The following is a 20,298-nucleotide window of genomic DNA, read 5'->3' on the forward strand; positions in this document are numbered from 1 at the left end:
ATAAATAAAATATTAAAATATAAACAAAATAAAAAATTTAATACAATTTTTTATTTTGTTGATGATATTTAAAAAATTAAAAATTAAATAAATATAAAAAAATAGATAACTACATAAATAAATAGATAATATTAAAAAAAGTAGATAATTATATAAATAAATATATAATTATATTAAAATAAAAAAGAAAATTGTTCTCCGCTGGAATCAGCGGATGCTACAGTATATAGAAGAAAATTGCACCCAACTGAATACTGCAGCACCCGCTGATTCCAGCGAATGAATTTTGCAAAATTGCAGAGTGGGTTGGAGCAGTTTTTTTCTCTCCACCCTGCAAAAATAGAGGAAAATTTCCTCGGTTAGAGATGGTCTCAAAACTCGAGTGAACTACAAATGAGGATTCTTTCTCTATATATATATATATTGGCACTCTAACATGTATATACTATATCTTATCATATCCATACTTTGATAATCATATCAAACTATGGATAAACATATATAAATCAAGAGATACAGGTAAACTAAATCTGGTTGATAATCATCAATTCGGTTTAAGGACGATCTCGGAACCTCTAGAATATCCCGGAATATTCCAGGAGGTTCTGGAACTTCACGAAGGACCTCATGCTAGCCTTATTGCGTTGGCGTGCCACAGACCCCTCTTCGGCGTCTGTTTGCATTCTTCTCGGCAATACTCAGCCAAAGTTTCGGTTCGTGACATCCTCCCCCATTTGAACTAGGCATTGCCCTCAATACCTCCAAGTCACGAGTACACTCCTCGAAAAACCATACGCCTTTGGTGTCCCTCCAGCTCACCTTGGACTTAGATAATCCACCCCACCTAGCCGGGAACTTCATCAACAGTGGTCGACTCAGGTGCCCGGCCCTTTTGTCCGCTGCGATCTCTTCCGCCACCTTGTTGACTGCGTTCTTTATGAGTCTCACGTCTTCTCCTTTAGACTCTCGGAACATCTTTCTCTGGCCTTTCCACGTCTTCACTCATTGTCGAGACTTCTCCAGGTTGGATCTGACGACTTCTACACAACCTTGCCAACGTTTACTATGGTGTACGGTTGGCCGGCTCGGTCTCTCGTACTCTTCTACTAGCTTCTTCAGCATCACCAGCTGGAACTCAAACACTCCCTTGCAACTCAAAGCATCTGTCACCTCATTCATCCTTCTAGGTAGACATTTGCTCTTCAACTCGATCTCTGCAAGGATCATGCATTGTTTCTCCTTAACACCCACTAACTCATTAAGGGGCATCTGGTATGTAGACTGATGGACTGGTCCTGCTCCACTCACCTCATCGACACCACGATTGATCGTCCAACGAAGGGGTAGCCGCTTAGGCAGGCCATCCTGTGTGGTTTTCTCAACCCCTCTTAGGACTCGCCCTAGGTTGTTAGGCGGGCCTCTATCGTCTTGCTCGCAATCACTAGGGATGCTCTCGTCACTTCGAATAGTTGCTAGGGTCGACTCCATTTCTCTCTGACCCTTCTTCACTTTGTTTGAGTTGAGCTATCTCTCCTTATAAACCGTCACATTGCACAGTATCTCACCTTCTGTGATCGTGAACTTTTGCTCATGCGGGACCATTATGGGCTTGACATGGTCCATGAACCTCATCCCTAAAAATACCGCATACTCGTCCATAGAAGCTATATTGAATAGTTTCATACCTTTTCAGTCGCCTAGCTGGATGGGCACGTCTGTAGCTACCCCAGTTATGGGAGTCCACTCACTATTGACTCCCTTGAATCGTCCTCCAGAAGATACCCACCGTAGGCCAATCATACGGGGTAGTTGCTAGCTCAAGTAGTTGTCATCAGCGCGCGGGTCAAGCAAGCATGTCATCAACACCCCACTTATCCACGCTTTAATGAACATCATTCCTTTAAGGGTATCAGCAGGGGGCATTTTTTTCGTGCAGGCTACCCAACCTTCTGTCACCTCCGGCAGCACGTCCGACACCACAATGCCTCCTCGGCTTGGACAATCTCTAGCATAGTGATCCTTGCTCCTGCACACAAAGCACCCATCATATGTCGGCCCTGGCCTCCTCGTATTCCAGACCCTAGCTGGGGGTTGCTGCCAAGTCTCACTAGTCTCACTAGTCCGTGGGGTCTGCCAAGTTTGGTCTCCCCCACTTCTATCTTGGTTAATCTCCCTCGATTGGCCGTCCTTTTTAGGATCCTCTTGCTCGACCTCAAGTAACCATCGCGCATACCTGATTGCTTTGTTGACCGTTGAAGGGAGCTTCTCCTTGATCCTCAACTTAGCCCACGGCCCCAGGCCCTCCAAGAACGTCAACAACGCCTCCTTCAGCGACATACTTGGTACCTCCAACAATAGATCGGAGAACTTCTCGATATACTCCTTCAAGTGACCCTCTCGATGTTCTAACCGATGAATCGTGCACCATGCCTCTTCCTCTGCATCAACTGGTGCAAATTATGCCTTAAGTTCACGCTTGAATATTCTTCAAGTCGTGATGCCTCCCTCATTGCCATGCATTCCCTCGTTCCGCCTCCACCAAGTACGGGCCAAGCCTTTTAGGAACCGAGATGCCGTGCGGATGTTGGCTTCATCCTCCATGATGTCGGAATTCTCGAGGTATTTCTCTATGATACCACTTATCGGTCGTCATCCCTTAAACGTAGCTCTGATACCACTTGTAACGGGTCAGATGGTTCCTCCTCGAACACCTTCCCGTTGGCCTAGCTATTCTTCGACTCCCTCGAGAACTCGCTAGTGCAGCCTCGCACACGACTCCAACGCACGCTAAAAGTAAGAACACTATAAGATGCATCCGAAAAAGTAGAGTGTTTTATTGATTCTCAAAACTGGAGTGAACTACAAGTGAGGACTCTTCCTCTGTATATATAGGCACTCTAACATGGATACGTCATATGTTATCATATCCACACTTGGATATGATATATCTTAATAAACTATGGATACGCTATATCTTATCATATCCACACTTTGATATGATATATCTTAACAAACTATGGATAAAGATATCTAAATCAATAGATACAGATAAACTAAACCTAGTTGATAATCATCAATTCGGTTAAAGGGTGATCTCGGAACCTCTAGAATATTTCGGAATATTCCAGGAGGTTCCGGAACATCATGAAGGACTTCCTGCTAGCCTCCTTGCGTTGGCGGCCGCAAACCCCTCCTCGGCGTCCGTTTGCATTTTTCTCGGCAATACTTGGCCAAAATTTTAGTCCGTGACACTTAGACTCGTGGACTCTTCTGGGAGATTGAGAAGATTCTTTGGCGTTTGTTTAATGTCTGCGGGCTACGGAGTCCGTTAAGAAATATAACCGACCGCCCTGAAATAATAAATGCCTATCATTAGGGGCATCAAATCCTCTGTTTCTTTTTTTTTTTTTCACCAGAAACAATGATAAATAGAAGAGAAAAAGTATATGAGGATAAAAATTTATGTAATATATAAGGATAAAATTTTATGTTTTCTATTTCTTAAGTATAACTTTATTACTTATCAATTTTTTTTTAAAAAAAATAAAAATAAAAATTATATTCAGACTTAAATATTATTAAATTCTTTTTTATTTTAATTTTTTATTAACACTGTTTTAAAATAAAAATACATTGAATATATTTGATTTGCATTTCAAATATAAAAAATACTATATTAACTTTAGACAGTATTAGCTCGATAAGAAAAATTCCTATAAAATATTATATTAAGTATTAATTCAAGTAAAATTAAAATTTAATGTGATATTTTATAAAATAATAATATATTTTACAAAAATTGTGAAAAAAAATTGAAGCAAAAAGATGTTCTTAATTAAAAATTAAATTAAAATATAATTTTTTATTTTTTATATTTTTGTAAAAATATCACTCCCAAAAATAAAATAAAATAAATCTTGAAATATTACAAACTATTTAAAATTATTTTTTTATATAATATTTTACGGATTTATTTGTATTTTTTTAGTTTTGAGTATCTTGTTAAAAATTATAAAATAACATAATTAAAAAAGTTAATTAAATAATAAAATATAACTAAATAAAAATACATAAATCATTAATTTTTATTTTTATTCTCTTCTATAATTTTCAGCACGCCATGACATATTTTCATTGGACGAAATAAAATGAATAGTAAAGTTAGGAATAGAGGATTTCATCCCAGATCTTCGTCGCCCCAATCGTATATGTATACATTATGTGCGATGGAACTAGAACATCCTATGGCGGTGATTGGCTTGGCTCTGTTCACGCAGTTGTTTTCTTAAATAAATTGAATTTGATATGTGGTGCAGATAATTATGTAAAAAAATATAACTAATATTTGATTTGTGTTACGAAATGTACACGTAGCAATTACGTGGTACTTAGGCTGCTTTTTGTTTCCTTCGTGTGGAGGTTTCATGTATCTATAAATATATGCTGAATGAAACGAATCCCATTACATTTTCAATTTCATTCATCGCATTTAATTTCCTCCTGTCTGCTGCATTAAATTCTCTCGTACTTGCTTCTTTCAGCGCAATTCATATATACATAACTATCATTGCATATATATTACTTTACATATATATGTCATACATACATACACATACTATACATATATATACTTTATATTCTATAATATATATACAATATATAAAATAGTGATTAGCGGTAAAAGTAATTAATATTTCTATTGACTAATCCTATAATAATATCGCAACACGTTATCAGCACGATTATATATTTTAATTTCCGCAAGATAATATTTTATATTTTATCTATTTATTATGTCTAACCTTGCCAAACAGGAATTTCTCTCTCTCCTCGTTTCTGGCCAAAATTATATGTCATAGGCTCACGATGTTAAAATGCATCTGGTATCAATGGGCTTGGAAAATACCATTGTCCGCGATAAAAACTCCCCGAGCCAAGATCGTGCAAAGGCCATGATCTTTTTGTGCCATCACATCGATGAGGCACTGAAAATGCAGTATGTCACGCTGGAATCCCCACTTGAATTGTGGGAGAGATTGAAAGAAAAATATGATCATTTGAGGCTGACATTGTTGCCAAAGGCACGAAGCGAATGGCAAAGCCTATGGCTTCAGGACTTTAAAACAGTCCAAGAATATAATTCTACAATGTTTAAAATAACATCACAGCTGCGCCACTGTGGCGAAAATATATCTGAATCTGATATGATGGAGAAAACTTTCTTCACTTTTCATGCCTCTAACATGGTTTTGCAGCAACAGTATCGCGAAAGAGGCTTCCAAAAATATTCTGAGCTGATCACTTGTCTTTTGCTGGCCAAACAAAATAATGAATTGTTGTTGAAAAATCACGAATCTCGGCCAACATGTGCAAATCCATTTCCAGGGCAAATGCTATACAGCCGGAAAATCCGCTGCGTGGTCGTGGGCAAGTCAGAAATCAAAGAATTGATCGCGATCGAAATCAGAATCGCGGACAGGGCCGGGTAGATGCATATAGTCACAATAATTATCAAAACAAGCCCCGATATGTGCCAAATCGGCGTTATAATGACAGAAGGCTGTACAGACCTCAACAGAGGTTCAACACCGGGAGAAACAGAAACAATAACGAGGAATGCACCCAGTGTGGAATCAAAGGCCACTGGGCCCATGTTTGTCGCACGGCCAGTCACTTGGTTGAATTATATCGGGCCTCAAAAGAAAGACAGGGAATAATTGCTGCCGAAACAAACCATGCTGCCCACGATGACACATTTGACGATGTGATGAATGAAAATATCACGCACCTGGATGCCGATGATCTCCTTGACATAGCTGATGATCTTAAATGATAAAATATTGTTGTATCTCTTTTGTTATTTTGATGCTTTATGCCCCCTTTTTGTATTACCCCATATAATATAAGTTTATTTTGATTATGTTACTAATATTTTTTTTTTTTATTATTTTTACCTTCTTGTAAACATATGGATGCCAAATATTTTGGAGCCGATGATAATATCTGCCTTATCAACAGTGCTACGACTCACAACATTCTGAAAAACAAAAGTTATTTCTCCCATCTGAATATGGGAAAGACCACAATTGTTACTATCAGTGGTGTATCGAAAATAATTGAAGGCTCAGGAAAAGCTACTGTATATCTCCCAAAAGAGACAAAAATGACAATTGAAAATGCCTTATTCTCAAGCAAAGCTCGAAGGAATTTACTGAGCTTCAGTGATATTTAAAAAAATGGGTATCACATTGAAATATTGAATGAGGCAGAAAATGAATATCTTCTGATAACTTAGGTTGTGAATGGCAAAAGAATTGTGAAATAAAAATTGTTATCATTTTCTTCTGGCTTGTATTATTCAAAAGTCAGTATCATTGAAACATATCACCTAGTAGACCAAATGTCTATTAGCGAATTTAAAACTTGGCACGATCGATTTGGACATCCTGACAATGTAATGCTGAGGCGAATTGTTGAAAATTCAAATGGTCACTCATTGAAAAAGAAAAATATTTTTTAGTCCGAATGAATTTGCTTGTGTTGTCTGTTCCCAAGGGAAGTTAATAATCAGGCCATCTCCAACAAAGGTTGGATTTGAATCCCCAGGTTTTCTAGAAAGAATTCAGGGTGATATTTGTGGACCAATAGATCCTCCGTGTGGACCCTTCAAGTACTTTATGGTGCTAATCGACGCGTCAACGCGATGGTCATACGTGTGCCTGTTATCTACTCGCAATCTAGCTTTCGCTAGACTACTTGCATAAATAATTAAATTGCGATCACAATTTCCAGATCACCCGATAAAGAAAATACGTCTAGATAATGCTGGAGAGTATTCATCACATACATTTGATGATTACTGCATGTCAATTGGGATTACTGTGGAACATCTTGTTCCCCATGTACATACGCAAAATGGCCTCGCTGAATCCCTTATCAAAAGATTGAAATTAATTGCTAGACCATTGTTAATGAGGTCTAAACTTCCCATATCATGTTGGGGACATGCTATATTGCTTGCAGCAGCCCTCGTGAAAATAAAACCGACAAGTTATCACTGTTATTCTCCTACTCAATTGGTTTCTGGAAAAGTACCAAATATATCTCACCTACGAATTTTTGGGTGTGCTGTTTATGTTCCAATTGCGCCACCTCAACGCACGAAAATGGGACCTCAAAGAAGGTTGGGTATATATGTCGGGTATGAATCACCCTCGATCGCAAAATATTTTGAACCAACAACGGGTTATTTATTTACTGCAAGGTTTGCAGACTGTCATTTTGACGAATCACATTTCCCGACATTAGGGGGAGACAATAATCAACTGAAAAAAGAAATTTCGTGGAAAATACCACTTGAATTTGATCCTCGTACGAAACATAGTGAACTTGAAGTTCAAATAATTGTGCATTTGCAGAAAATTGCAAACCAATTGCATGATGCTTTCAATGATGCTGCAAGAGTTACAAAATCATACTCCCTCCGTCCACTTACAAAGTTTACATTTACTTTTGGCGCAGTGTTTAAGAAATAATAGTATTTGAATTATAGTGAGTAGTTAAAAGTAGTGTAATGACATTTTTGCCCTTACTTTTTTTGTGTAAAAGTAATGATGTGATGTAAAGTAAGGGTATTTGTGGAAAAAGTAGGGTATTTAATAAAATGTTAACTTTTTAATTGGACGTCCCAAAATAGAAATATGTAAACATTGTAAGTGGACGGAGGGAGTATATTGCAGCAACAAATGCACCAGTTCAAATAAATATCCCAGAAGGGAAGGTGCCGAGTGATAATGAGTATACTGTCCGCGTAAAACGTGGCAGACCGTTGGGTTCCAAGGATAAGAATCCACAAAAGAGGAAAATTGTAAATACTGGTGAAGATATCAACAATGATCAGATACCTGAAAAGGTCAGTACAACCCCTGAAGAGGTTGATACTAAAAATTCTGATGAAAGTGATGATGAAGTTATTGAAACTTCTGTTAACTATACCACAAGTGGAAAATATTGGAATAGAAAGAAAACAAATATTGATAATGCATTTGCATATTCTGTAGCACTTGATATAATGAAATATGACAAGGATTATGAACCAAAATCAGTTGATGAATGTCAGCAAAGAGATGATTGGGCAAAATGGAGAAACGCAATTAAGTCTGAATTGGACTCATTGAATAAACGGCAAGTATTCGGACCCATAGACCAAACACCTGAAAATGTGAAACCTGTTGGCTATAGATGAGTGTTTGTGAGAAAAAGAAATGAAAATAATGATATCACAAAATATAATGCAAGACTTATAGCCCAGGGTTTTTCCCAAAGACTGGGTATTGATTTTGAAGAAACATATTCTCCGGTCATGGATGAAATAACATTCAGGTATCTGGTGAGCCTGACAGTACACAATAATCTTGATATGCGATTAATGGATGTGGTTACTACCTATCTTTATGACTCCTTAGACAATGACGTCTACATGAAAATTCCAGAAGGGATTAACATACCTGAATCATTCAAATCAAAGCCAAAAGAATCATATTCCATCAAATTACAAAAATCTTTATATGGGCTCAAGCAATCGGGCCGAATGTGGTACAATCGTCTCAGTTAAAGCTTAACCAAAGAAGGTTATTTAAATGACCCTATCTGTCCATGTGTTTTTATAAAGAAAAATGGGTCTGAATTTGTAATCATCGCTGTATATGTCAATGATCTCAATTTAATTGGAACTCCTGATGAAATCCAGAAAGCTGTTGAATATCTGAAAAAGGAGTTTGAGATCAAAGATTTTGGAAAAACCAAATTTTGCCTTGGTTTGCAAATTGAGCACTTATAAAGTGGAATTTTTATCCACCAATCAAATTATACCAAAAGGGTACTGAAACAATTTCTGATGGATAAGTCACATCCGCTAAGTACCCCAATGATCGTCAGGGCACTCGATCCAATAAAGGATCCATTTAGACCAAAAGAGGAAAATGAAGACGTAAATTAATTGGATTTGCCGATGCAGGATATTTATCGGATCCTTATAAAGGCAAGTCTCAAACTAGCTATATATTCATTTGTGGTGAAACAGTGATCTCTTGGAGATCGATTTAACAAACTTTAACTGCCACTTCTTCAAATCATGTTGAAATATTGGCAATACATAAAGCTAGTCGAGAATGTGTTTGGTTGAGGTCGATGACTCAACATATTCTGAAAAATTGCGGGTTAATACCTGACGATAAAATTTCCCCAACTACATTGTATGAAGATAATACGGCTTGTATAACTTAATTAAAAGGGGGCTACATTAAAGGAGATATAACGAAACATATTTCACCAAAATTCTTTTTTACTCATGATCTTCAGTAGAATGGTGAAATTGATGTGCAACAAATTCGATCCGATAATAATTTAGCGGATATATTAACCAAGGCATTGCCGACGGCAACATTTGAAAAACAAGTGAAGAAAATTGGGATGCGTCGGTTAAGGGATCTCAAATAATGCTCAAATCAGGGGGAGCGAATCGATACAAGAATGTTGTACTTTTTTTCCTTCACTAGGATTTTTTGTCCCACATAGTTTTTTCCTAATAAGGTTTTAACGAGGCACATTCTTCTTACAAAAGCATCTAAGGGGGAGTGTTATGAAATGTACACGTAACAACTACGTGATACTATGACTGCTTTTTGTTTCCTTCGTATGGATGTTTCATGTCTATAAATATATACTGAATGAAACGAACTGCAATCGCATTACATTTTTAATTTCATTCCTTCGTTTTTGGTGTTCCCGCGAAGCGAAGATCATTCGCTTGGCGAATGAAGTGGGTCAACCTCTTTTTGGCTTCGGCCAAACACTTTTTATCGCTGGTCGAGCATCCAACCAAGTCTTTGACCAGGGAACGGGAGAATTCCCACTACCGCTGGCAGGCCAGCCGGGCCGTGAGCGCGGTGGGAACGGGCTTCCCAAAAAGCCGGCCCGGGCCGGGGTCAGCATAGTAGAATGAAGGGGACGGCCCTAATGTTGTGTTGGCTATCATACATACATATATCATACATACATACACATACTATACATACATATATATATATATACTTTATATTCTATAATATATATACAATATATAAAATAGTGGTTAGCGGTAGAAGTAATTAATATTTCTATTGACTAATTCTATAATAATATCACAACAATTTGTTAATTTTTTATAATAAATATTTTTTTTTAAAAAAATTGATATTGTTTATAATTACTTTTTAGAAATTAAAATTAAAAAATACTATTAAAAGAACAGAGCCCAAATTTTCGACCTGGAAATTTTTGTAAACCAAATTGGAGTGAAGAGTATTCCATCCAGTTTCCATCACAAAAGTTGTTTGTTTGAAGTTTGGATTTAAATTTTAAGTTAAAATATTATTTAATATAATAGGAATAAATATTTATAATAATCTAAAATAAAAATATAAGATGTTTAACTTTATATTTTTAATTTTTTTTAATGAATATTAAAAAAATTAGAAATCACTTTCCAAAATAATTTACCAATACTTCATTATAATATATTCATGTTTCGTTCATTGTATTATTGTGAATTAAACATCATAGTCAAAACTAAATTCATAACGTGGAAAAAAAAAAAAATCATATAATATTCTATGCTATCTTTTCTTTAAAGAGACTGCATTATAGATGTAATGTTAATCATATTCTTATCAAATTAAATTGTAAGTATATTTTTTGTGGATTTTTTTGGGTAAATATGATGGTTAATTTAATTAATCCATATCCAAGAAGAGAATTACAAATTTAACTTTCTTTAATTGTATTATATTTAAAATGTCAAAATCATAAGATAATTACGACTCATAGCAAACTCAAAAAATCAAATGTGAGCATTAGGGTCAATTTTTATGTCTGCATTCACACGCACATGCATATATATATATATATATATGTGATTATTCAAATCAAATTCATGGTCCAAAGATTAAAAATTGATTGCAATTTATCTCAATTGTCGTTGGTGGTTGAAAAAAAAAAAATTATTATAACAAAATTTGTAAGTGACCAAGAAAGTGATTGAGATTTTGTGTAGAACAATCTATAGCACAAAATGTGAAAAACTTGACAATTCTTTCGGGGAATAATAAGTGGGCTGCAAAGTTGTAGATTGTGTGAGGTGAGAGTGGAAAATCCTTGGAAATAATGGATGGGGATTTTTAAGTAGAACATCTCATATTGCAATTTTGTAAGCTCGACTTGATTTTTGAGGAGTTGATGTGTGCTTGAGTTGGTGCCTTCAGATATAGGTAGTTAGTTCATAACATAATTGGATTAACAATTTCTGTGTGTTTCAATTTTATTGCTCTTAATATGCATATGTTTAATCAATTCACAAATAATTTGTCCGTAGTTGAATCTGTTTGAGTAATCTTTTAATATTTTTATTTATTGTTGTTCAATTGAGCAAATTTGAAATCAGAGTAAGCTTCTTGATGTTTCTAACGAGTGACTCATCATCATGAACAAAAAAAAAATAAAAAATAGTTCTATCTCAAGATCTCCATTGCATGATAAAGAAAAATCAATATTGGAAAATAAAGATGAAATACTGTTGGAAAATTTTTTATCGAAAAATAAAATTTGATATCAAAATTATTTATCGAAATAAATTTAATAGTCAATAATAATTTATCGAAATAAATTCGATAATCCATTTATCAAAATAAATTTGATAATCACAATAACTTTATCGAAATAAATTCGATAATCACGTCGATTCGAGGTAGAACCTCTTTCCTTAAAAACGAATACGCCCCGGTAGTGCCTCCAATTCGTGGCGTAACATTCATAAAGATAAAACGACGTCCGTCTCCGAATTAGGTGTCACCCCAATATTTCGGAGCTCCGGCGAACTGAAATGAAGGGACTTGAGCTATATTGGAGGATTAATATAAGTGCAAGTGACCGGAATATTGACCGGCAACTCGCCGAAAATTTTGCCGGAAACTTAGAGAGGAAGAGAGGGATAGAAGAGCGTTCTCTCTTGGTTGGTGTATCAAATGAAGTGGTGGAGAGAGCCTTTTATAGGCACTCTATCCCTTGAGAAATAAATTTCCCTAGTCAAAACCGTCTTGACTCTTAATTCCGGTATCATAAACACCAGACTCAATTTCGGTCATAAACACTAATTTAATTCCGGTCATAAAAATCAAATTTAATTCCGGTCACAAATATATTATTTGAAATTTTAAATTTCAAATAATAATTTATTATACATGCATGTAATTATAATTTTTGAATTCGGGGTACACTTGTAGCTTACTAGCATTTATATGCATAATCACAATATCAATAACCACTATACAATTATTTCAAATCACCGAATAATAGTTTCCAAAAATTATAAATTTAATTTAAAATTAAATTTCATTAATTAAAAAATTAACCTATTTTCCAACAAATACTTCGTCAAATTAATAAATGAAGAAGCTTAGGATTCGATGATGCACGGATGGTCTCCTCCTCTGAAGACCATCAAAATTGAAAGACAAAAGTTAGAGGGAATCAGATGTGATGGTTGAAAAGTCAATGACACAATATACTTCGAAGAAAAAATACTATGCAATACGAATTTAAAAGCTCTAAATGCCATCATCAATAAAGTTGATTATTCATTATTTCAAATATCCCAATTTTTACGTACTCATATAAATATGTTTTTTGAATTAACTCAAATTTTTTAGTTGACCAACCAAATAATGTAAAAAAATTTTTATTTGATATGCCAAAGGTACTCTACAACTTGTACTTTATTTTATTCAATATCTTTCATTATCAATATATAGTCAAATACATGAAATATTACTATATTTTTATATTACCTCCCGTTGTCTATAATAATATATCCCCACTAAATAGTGAGAGACTCGTTTCTATATGCTCAATTCCTACCTTTTACAACCAAAGAATAAATCAGGAGGACAACAAAATAACTAATCAAAGAAGATCTAAATAAGTGTACATTTCTAATCATACATAGCACTTAGAATAACATAGAATGGAATTAAATCAAACACTCTTACAATATAGCGTGTGATTCAAACAAAGAAGAAAACTTGATTGGATGGGAAAATAGTTTTGTATCAAAACCCGTAATCCTGGAACAACACCACAGGATAGCATGATTTGTACGGTATTGTGTTAAACTCTAGGTGAATGATAAATACCATCAAAATTATTGCGGAACAACTATTACCTACATTTACCTAACCTTTGTGGCTGGAAACCAAGGAATATATGGTGGCTCCATTACTCCGCCAACGTGAAGTCGTAGAACTCTGATGATTAACGACAACCAGTGTTTAACGAGAAGGAAAGGGTTGCACACAATGTGGTGTGAGGGAGAAAATTTGGGGCTAATTTCGTTTTAAGCGTGGAATAATTTTAACTTAGTTGTATAAATTTGGAGTTATTTTTATTTTTCATTGGTACTTTTAAATTATTTATTTCTTAAGTCGCAATTGAAAGTATCATTTTATTATTTAATTTTATATGTCTCAAGAAATATTTATATTTTATTATAATAAAAATATTTACATATTAATATCAAAATATTTTTAATTTTTATATAAATTACAAATATATATTATTATTTTTATATATTTATAATAACCAATAAAATATTATTATTATTGATTCTATTAAAAAATTTCATAGAGATACATTTGGTTTTAACTAAGATAGTATTTTATATATATATAAAAAAGGTTAAATAGATATCCTAAATTTGAAACTTAGTGAGTAGTACACTTAATTGTTACGAAAAATTGATTGCAAACAACAAATGCGGGTATAGGGCTGTGCAAGACAATGTTTTGCTCTTATTATATTCACTATCCATCCATCCATCCTTTGACAATAATAATAATATATAAATGGGAGATTCAAAAGCTGTGTGGCGTAAGACTCTACTTATAAATTAATTACAGAAGAAGCTGCTAAACTTGAGGGGAGGCGTGGAATATTTGGCGGAGAGTATCTTTGATGCGACAATGGCATTTGCGGCTTCAGTGTAATGTACTCCATCCCAGCTGACGTAGAGGGACTCGGGTTTGCATATGTTGTAGCCTTGGCCTTGGTCCCTACACTTCACGCTGGCGTCGTAGTTGTATGGCGGTCCCCCGTGCCCGCAGCATGCCATTAATGGATTCTCAAAACCTGTTCACAAGTATATTGTATATATATGTATATATAACTAGTTACTAACTAACTAAATAATAATAATAATATACATTCGACATTCATTCACTTAATTAATTAGCTAGTATATATCATAATAATTAATTAGTTGCAGCTGTTAGCTAGGTCTCCAGCCCGCCAGCTGGTGGCTCACCATATGATGCAGCACTTGCAATGAGATGGTATTTGATGGAGTACACGTCCACGTACACAATATTAATAGCGGTTGAGTTATTCTTCTTAGTCATCTGCAAGCGTAGGTCTTGACAGAGCGCATCAAGCCTCGCGTTGAATGCTTTTGCGGCTTCGTTCATAGACTTGATGCATCCGTATTCATCAATGTCGTCGTCACCCTTGCTGCTGCTGGTTTTTGTTCTGTAAGTGGCCAGTTTTTCTGGTAAACAGCCCAACGGCCCTGTGTTATGCACCCAGAAATTCTTCCCACCAAATTGATAAATAGCCTGCGCGCACGCATGCAGTCATTATTAACTAATCAGTAATAATTAACGGAGCTAGCTAGCTAGCTGGGACAATGGAGTTAGCAAGCACGCGCACGTGCACGCGCATACATACATACATACCCACATGGCGTCCCTTATTTCAGCTATGAAAGTGGGGATCTTTGCAACAACTTGATCATATGATGAACGGCCATCCACCGCGGAGGTGAACGCAGCAGACAAGTCGTTCTGTCCAATGTCGAATGTGTAGAGTGCATTTCTAAAATCATCTCCCCCCGGCAGCAGAAGATGATTGTCGTTGTTGGACTTGGATGATGAGCTGCCGCTGAAGTAGAGGGAGCGGTTGCGGAAACGCCTGAATTGAAGGACCTGGATGTCCAAGCTGAAAGGAACATATCGTGGGAGCGTGGCCGCGCCACCTACTGCAAAGTTGGCTCCATTGGAGAAATCAGGTTCCACCGACTCAAGGTATGGGGTCAAGTATTTATTGTAAGCGTACTGAGGTGTATTCGTCACATTCTCCCCTGATATGGGCGAGTGGGTGAGGTGAAATCCAATTCAATTTGCGCATACAGTGAGTCTAATTAATAGTAATTACCATGAATTAATCCTCGATCCGGCCACCACACAGCACAGGAATACTATAATTAATTATTATGATCAACAGTTAACTGATGATAGACATATTTTCACGATCGCTCTTAATTAATCTTGATCTTGACATGCCATGACTATTAATTAATTGCTAGCTGCAGATTGTGGATGCAAATTAAAGCATAAGATTTAATTAACTGTGATGATGAACAACGATGGTATTGGTATTGGTATTGGTATTGGTATACATATATATATATATATATATATATAAAACAGATCACTTACACAGGAAATCGATGATTAAACGGCCATCACAGAGGCGGCCAGTTGGCTGGTGGAAGAAGGCGCGGGCGTCAGGGTACCCAAAGTTGAATCCGGTCGCAGCGGCAAGTCCCCCAGTGTCAGAGTTGGAGTCGCCAAAGTTGAAAATCACCGGAGTATTCTTGCGGCTGCTGATGCAGGAGGAGGAGGCAGGCTCGGAATCAACAGCACGACAACAACAGTCATGATTTATAGTGATGTGGAGACAAAAGACGATGATCAGCTGCAGCTGCAGGAGGTGGTGATGAGCAAGGCCGAGGATGCGCCGCGCCATAATATATATAATAGAATATAGTACTAAAATTAATTATATATATAATTAATTACGACGATCGATCGGTGAGGTTGGGGTTGGATGTAATTCAACTTGTAGCAGCAGCAATTAAGCTCCAAACCTCTAACGACGCATGGCATATAGAACCAGGCAGCAGCTCTGGACGATATGGATAGCTCATAAATAGTAGAAGCAATATATATAGATGCATACACAGCACACGCACAGAGAAACAAATGATATATATATAGAGAGAGAGAGAGAGAGAGAGTGCGTACGTACGTGTCATGCATGATGCAGCTTCGACGCTAATTAAATGGCAATCCCACTGAGGTACATACATACATACATACATATAATACGAGTGGAGTGGAGTGGAGGTGGAGTGCTGGAGACCACCAAACAACACAACACTACTACTACGAGTGATCGAGTACGAGTTGTGTTTGTGATATTCTCCTCGCCTAACTCCATTTTCATATATACCACAATTTAATTTATTAATTAACTCGATACTTTGTGTGGTGGGTGCAGGCTCCTATTAGTAAAAAGGTCAACCTTGAAGAAACTATAGACAAGAGGCTGATGAATACCGGCATTTATGATGTCTAAGTCTTGCGTGCACGGAGAATGGTAACAACAAATTAAACCTATCATCTAAGTTTGTTTCTCACAAACAATATACGAGCATATTCAAAACTATTAATTAATTAGAAAGACGGTTTGTGTGTTTCTTTTGATAAGTTTGGAAAAAAATTAGTTTAAGTTTGATATAAAAATAATATTTAATGGAATATTTTGTGAGAAAAAAAAAATATTTTTTTAAAAATACAGAGTTCAAATAATAAAATTTAAAAAAACTCAGCTAAAGAAACATACTCACAAAAACTATTCCTCTAGTCTTTCTTGCAACATACATACTTAAAACTATTAGTTAGACAAAAACCCTTCCTCCAGTCTTTCTTGCAAATTAAATACACACTACAAAAAAAAATGATATTTGTTTGGAAAATAATTTCGGAATCCATTTCAATACTCTAAAAAAATATTTTAGAAAAATATAAAATTAATTTTAATTTATGTGATCTCGGAAATTTCAAGACGATAGTATACATAACACTCCCTTCGTCCATATCTTAGGTCTAGTTTTCTATAGATACGAAAAATTTATATAAAGTATACTTAAAAAATATATTAATAAAAATAATTATAATATAATATATATAATTATTATTAACCGTTAGATGGATATATAATTAAATAGGTATGTAATTTTATTTTCTTTATGTATTTAATTTGGTGTTTTAACTTTTGAAACTATTTGTATATTGATGGTTTTAATGCGTTTTTATGCTTTATTAAATAGGAAGACTGCGTGCTTTTAATATATTGTATATGCAATTTATTTATTTGTAGGATATGCTATCAATGTACTATATTAAATATAATATTATTATTTTAATAAACTTATTAAAATAATTATATATAAAAATATAATCATTAATTTTTACTAACACAGCGAAAATTGAAATTTTAAATGAAAACTTTATGTGTGTTTTTCTTACTTTAAATATGAGATTTATTTATTTAGAATATGTGTCATTTATCTATTTATATAAAATATTTTTATTAATTTAATAAAATTATTAAATATTTATAAAAATATAATCATGAAGTTTTACATATACATAATTTTAGGGTTTATATTTTATTTATTATATATATATTCTAAAATATATTCGTTATACTTTTTTGTTTTAATGTTGACGAGTTACTATTGATGTAGTATTGTTGTTTTGTTTATATTACAATACTATATTTAAAATTTTAAATGAAAATGTGTGTGTGCTTTTATCATATTATATTATCTATTTATTTGTAATGTGTACTATTTTATTAAAATTATTAAAAAATTATAATAATATAATCATTACTTTTAGACCATATGCAATGTAATAATCTCAAAAACCGTTCTTATATTTTCTCCCTCAGTCAGGTCATGCCATATCAGTTTAAGAACTTATAAAAAATTTATTAGGTTATTATATTTGTTAGTTCATGTATTGTATTTGTATTATATTAACATATACAATGTGTTGTCTTTAGTAATATTGTGTGTTGTTGAGACTATAGCATGTGTGTTTTGTTCATATGTTGTAGTTCATATGTTGTACTTGTATTATATTAACATATGTGTTGTTTGTAGTAACATCATGTATTGTCTAATAGCACACAATGTGTTATTCAACACAGTGCTGAATTTTAAATTCAAATTGTACCTGCGGCCTTCTTATTAGGCATTGCACCTAGTTTTAGTGACGCACTGAAAAAATTGAGGACGACCAACAAATTAGTTTTAGTTATATATATACAAAATTTTTATTATGTGTTGATATAATATATTTTTTTGGGCTATTTTATTTTAATACGTGTGATTTTGTAATGCTATATAATGTTGTTGTTTTGTTTATTAGGAGTGCTTATTTTTATTATGATATTTTTATTATCTTAACAAAATAATTTCGAAATTATAAAAATATAATAATAATTAATTTTTACCAATAAACTGAAAATTGCAATACAATCAAAAAAATTAGTTTTAGGGTTTTCAGGGTTTATTTATTTATTTTTATTATACATATTTCTTGTGTTATTATTATTGTTATTATTATTATTATTATTATTATTGCATGTTGTGTGTTTTTTTACACATATTACGTTGTTGTTTTGTATGTATGATCTTGTGAAAAGATTTTATAGTATTGTTGTGTGTTATTATTATTGGAAAAATATAATCATTACTTTTACTGATATATTAGAAAATTGCTGTATGGTTAACGAATTAGTTTTAGGGTTTATATATATACTTTTTATTATATATATTTATATATTTCTTTGTGCTATTTTGTTTTTATGTGTGTGATTTTGTATTGTAATAATGTTGGTGTTTTGTTTATATAGTATTGTTGTTTGTTGTGCTTTTATTTCGTTATATATATATTTTATTTATTATGTGTGTTATTTATCTATTATGTGTAATTCAAGTATGGTATTTTTATTATCTTTACAAAATTATTTTAGAAACATAAAAATGTCATAATAATTCAATTTTACTACATATTGAACAATTGTAGTATGACCAACCAAAAGATTAGTTTTAGGGTTTTCAAGATCTATTTATTTATTTTTTATTATATATATTTCTTTGTGCTATTTTGTTTTAATGTGTGTGATTTTGTATTGCTATAATATTGTTGTTTTCTTTTCACTACAAGAAAAAATTATTTTTGTAACAAATTTTTTTTGTCTCTAAATCTACTTTTTCCGTTACTAATGACATTAGAGACGGAATTAGGAATGAAATTACGTTAGCTACGTTAACATTAGGGACGTAATTCTGTTACAAATATATTATTTTTTTTGTAGTGTATAGTATTATTGTTTGTGTGCTTTTATTTGGTTATAGTGTGATTTATTTATTTATTATGTGTGTTATTTATCTATTTATATATGGTGTATGATATTTTTGTTATTTTAACAAAATAATTTTATAAATATAGTAATAATTAATTTTTACTGACACTCTGAAAAGTTGCAGTACGATCAAAAGATTAGTTCTACGGTTTTCAGGATTTATTTATTTATTTTTATTATACATATTCCTTATGTTTTTTTGCTGCAAGTTGTGTGCTTTTCTACACATATTATGTTGTTGTTTTGTATATATGATCATGTGAAAAGATTATATAATATTGTTGTGTGTACTATTACTAGAAATATATAATCAATATTTTTACTGATACGCCTGAAAAATTGCAGTATGACTAAGGGATTTGTTTTAGGGTTTATATATATTTTTTTATTATATATATATTTATATATTTCTATGTGCTATTTTCTTTTTATGTGTGTGATTTTGCATTGCTATAATATTGTTATGTTTCCATGAATGAAAGTCAAATCTGATCGAAAAAGGAACTTGAAATATTAAGAAAGAATCGTTTAAATTGAATGAATAGATTGTGTGTGCGGTTGTGTGATCTTATATATAAATTAAAATATACTATTCTACCCCTTCAAAAAATCATCACCATTGGATTAAATTGTTAATAGGACGGATTATGGCTAATCAACATCCTAACCGTTCCCATAATTACTTCTTTCGTCCCCTCACAATTGACACCATCACAATTGACACAATTTCCATTAAAACAATTGATACATTTCTATTTTGGATAAAACTTACTAAATTAAAATATAGTTAACAAATATAAATAAACTTAACTAAATACATAACATATAACATCATACATCAAGGACTCACTCAAAACCTCTTTATTTCTATCTCTCTCCTAAAAAAAATAAATATTTTTTATCTACGTTTAAAACTCTATCACTTTTATAAAA

General features: G+C 33.3%; 2 protein-coding genes across 3 annotated transcripts; one reads left to right on the plus strand and one right to left on the minus strand.

Annotated features, from left to right (window-relative positions):
- Positions 1-4,889: 4,889 nt before the first annotated feature.
- Positions 4,890-5,833, plus strand: LOC127257731 (uncharacterized). The gene is made up of 2 exons (XM_051284192.1): positions 4,890-5,260; positions 5,386-5,833. Exons 1-2 carry the CDS (start codon positions 4,890-4,892, stop codon positions 5,831-5,833), a joined length of 819 nt encoding a protein of 272 aa, XP_051140149.1.
- Positions 5,834-13,852: 8,019 nt separating this feature from the next.
- LOC127257671 (GDSL esterase/lipase At1g09390-like) lies at positions 13,853-16,227 on the minus strand. Of its 2 annotated transcripts, none has more exons than XM_051284133.1 (6): positions 16,174-16,227; positions 15,945-16,050; positions 15,582-15,846; positions 14,820-15,121; positions 14,393-14,699; positions 13,853-14,217 (listed from the first exon to the last, which is right to left on the minus strand). In XM_051284133.1, exons 1-6 carry the CDS (start codon positions 16,182-16,184, stop codon positions 13,979-13,981), a joined length of 1,230 nt encoding a protein of 409 aa, XP_051140090.1. In that variant the 5' UTR covers positions 16,185-16,227; the 3' UTR covers positions 13,853-13,978. The 2 variants fall into 2 exon arrangements, with proteins under 2 accessions (XP_051140090.1, XP_051140089.1); XM_051284132.1 differs by having other exon boundaries at positions 14,820-15,223; positions 16,174-16,226.
- Positions 16,228-20,298: the final 4,071 nt, after the last annotated feature.

Source organism: Andrographis paniculata, unplaced genomic scaffold, assembly GCF_009805555.1.
Source record: "Andrographis paniculata isolate CXL003 unplaced genomic scaffold, ASM980555v1 Contig58END, whole genome shotgun sequence".
Classification (NCBI taxonomy): Eukaryota; Viridiplantae; Streptophyta; class Magnoliopsida; order Lamiales; family Acanthaceae; genus Andrographis; species Andrographis paniculata.

Excerpts from the sequence above, each read along its gene's own strand:
- LOC127257731 (XM_051284192.1), top strand. The coding sequence starts at position 4,890 with ATGGGCTTGGAAAATACCATTGTCCGCGATAAAAACTCCCCGAGCCAA. Across the intron at positions 5,261-5,385 it reads AACATGGTTTTGCAGCAACA|GGCAAATGCTATACAGCCGG; the intron begins GTATCGCGAAAG and ends ATCCATTTCCAG.
- LOC127257671 (XM_051284132.1), bottom strand. Across the intron at positions 15,847-15,944 it reads AACCTCACCGATCGATCGTC|CTGCAGCTGATCATCGTCTT; the intron begins GTAATTAATTAT and ends CACCTCCTGCAG. Across the intron at positions 15,224-15,581 it reads TTTAATCATCGATTTCCTGT|GGGAGAATGTGACGAATACA; the intron begins GTAAGTGATCTG and ends CGCCCATATCAG.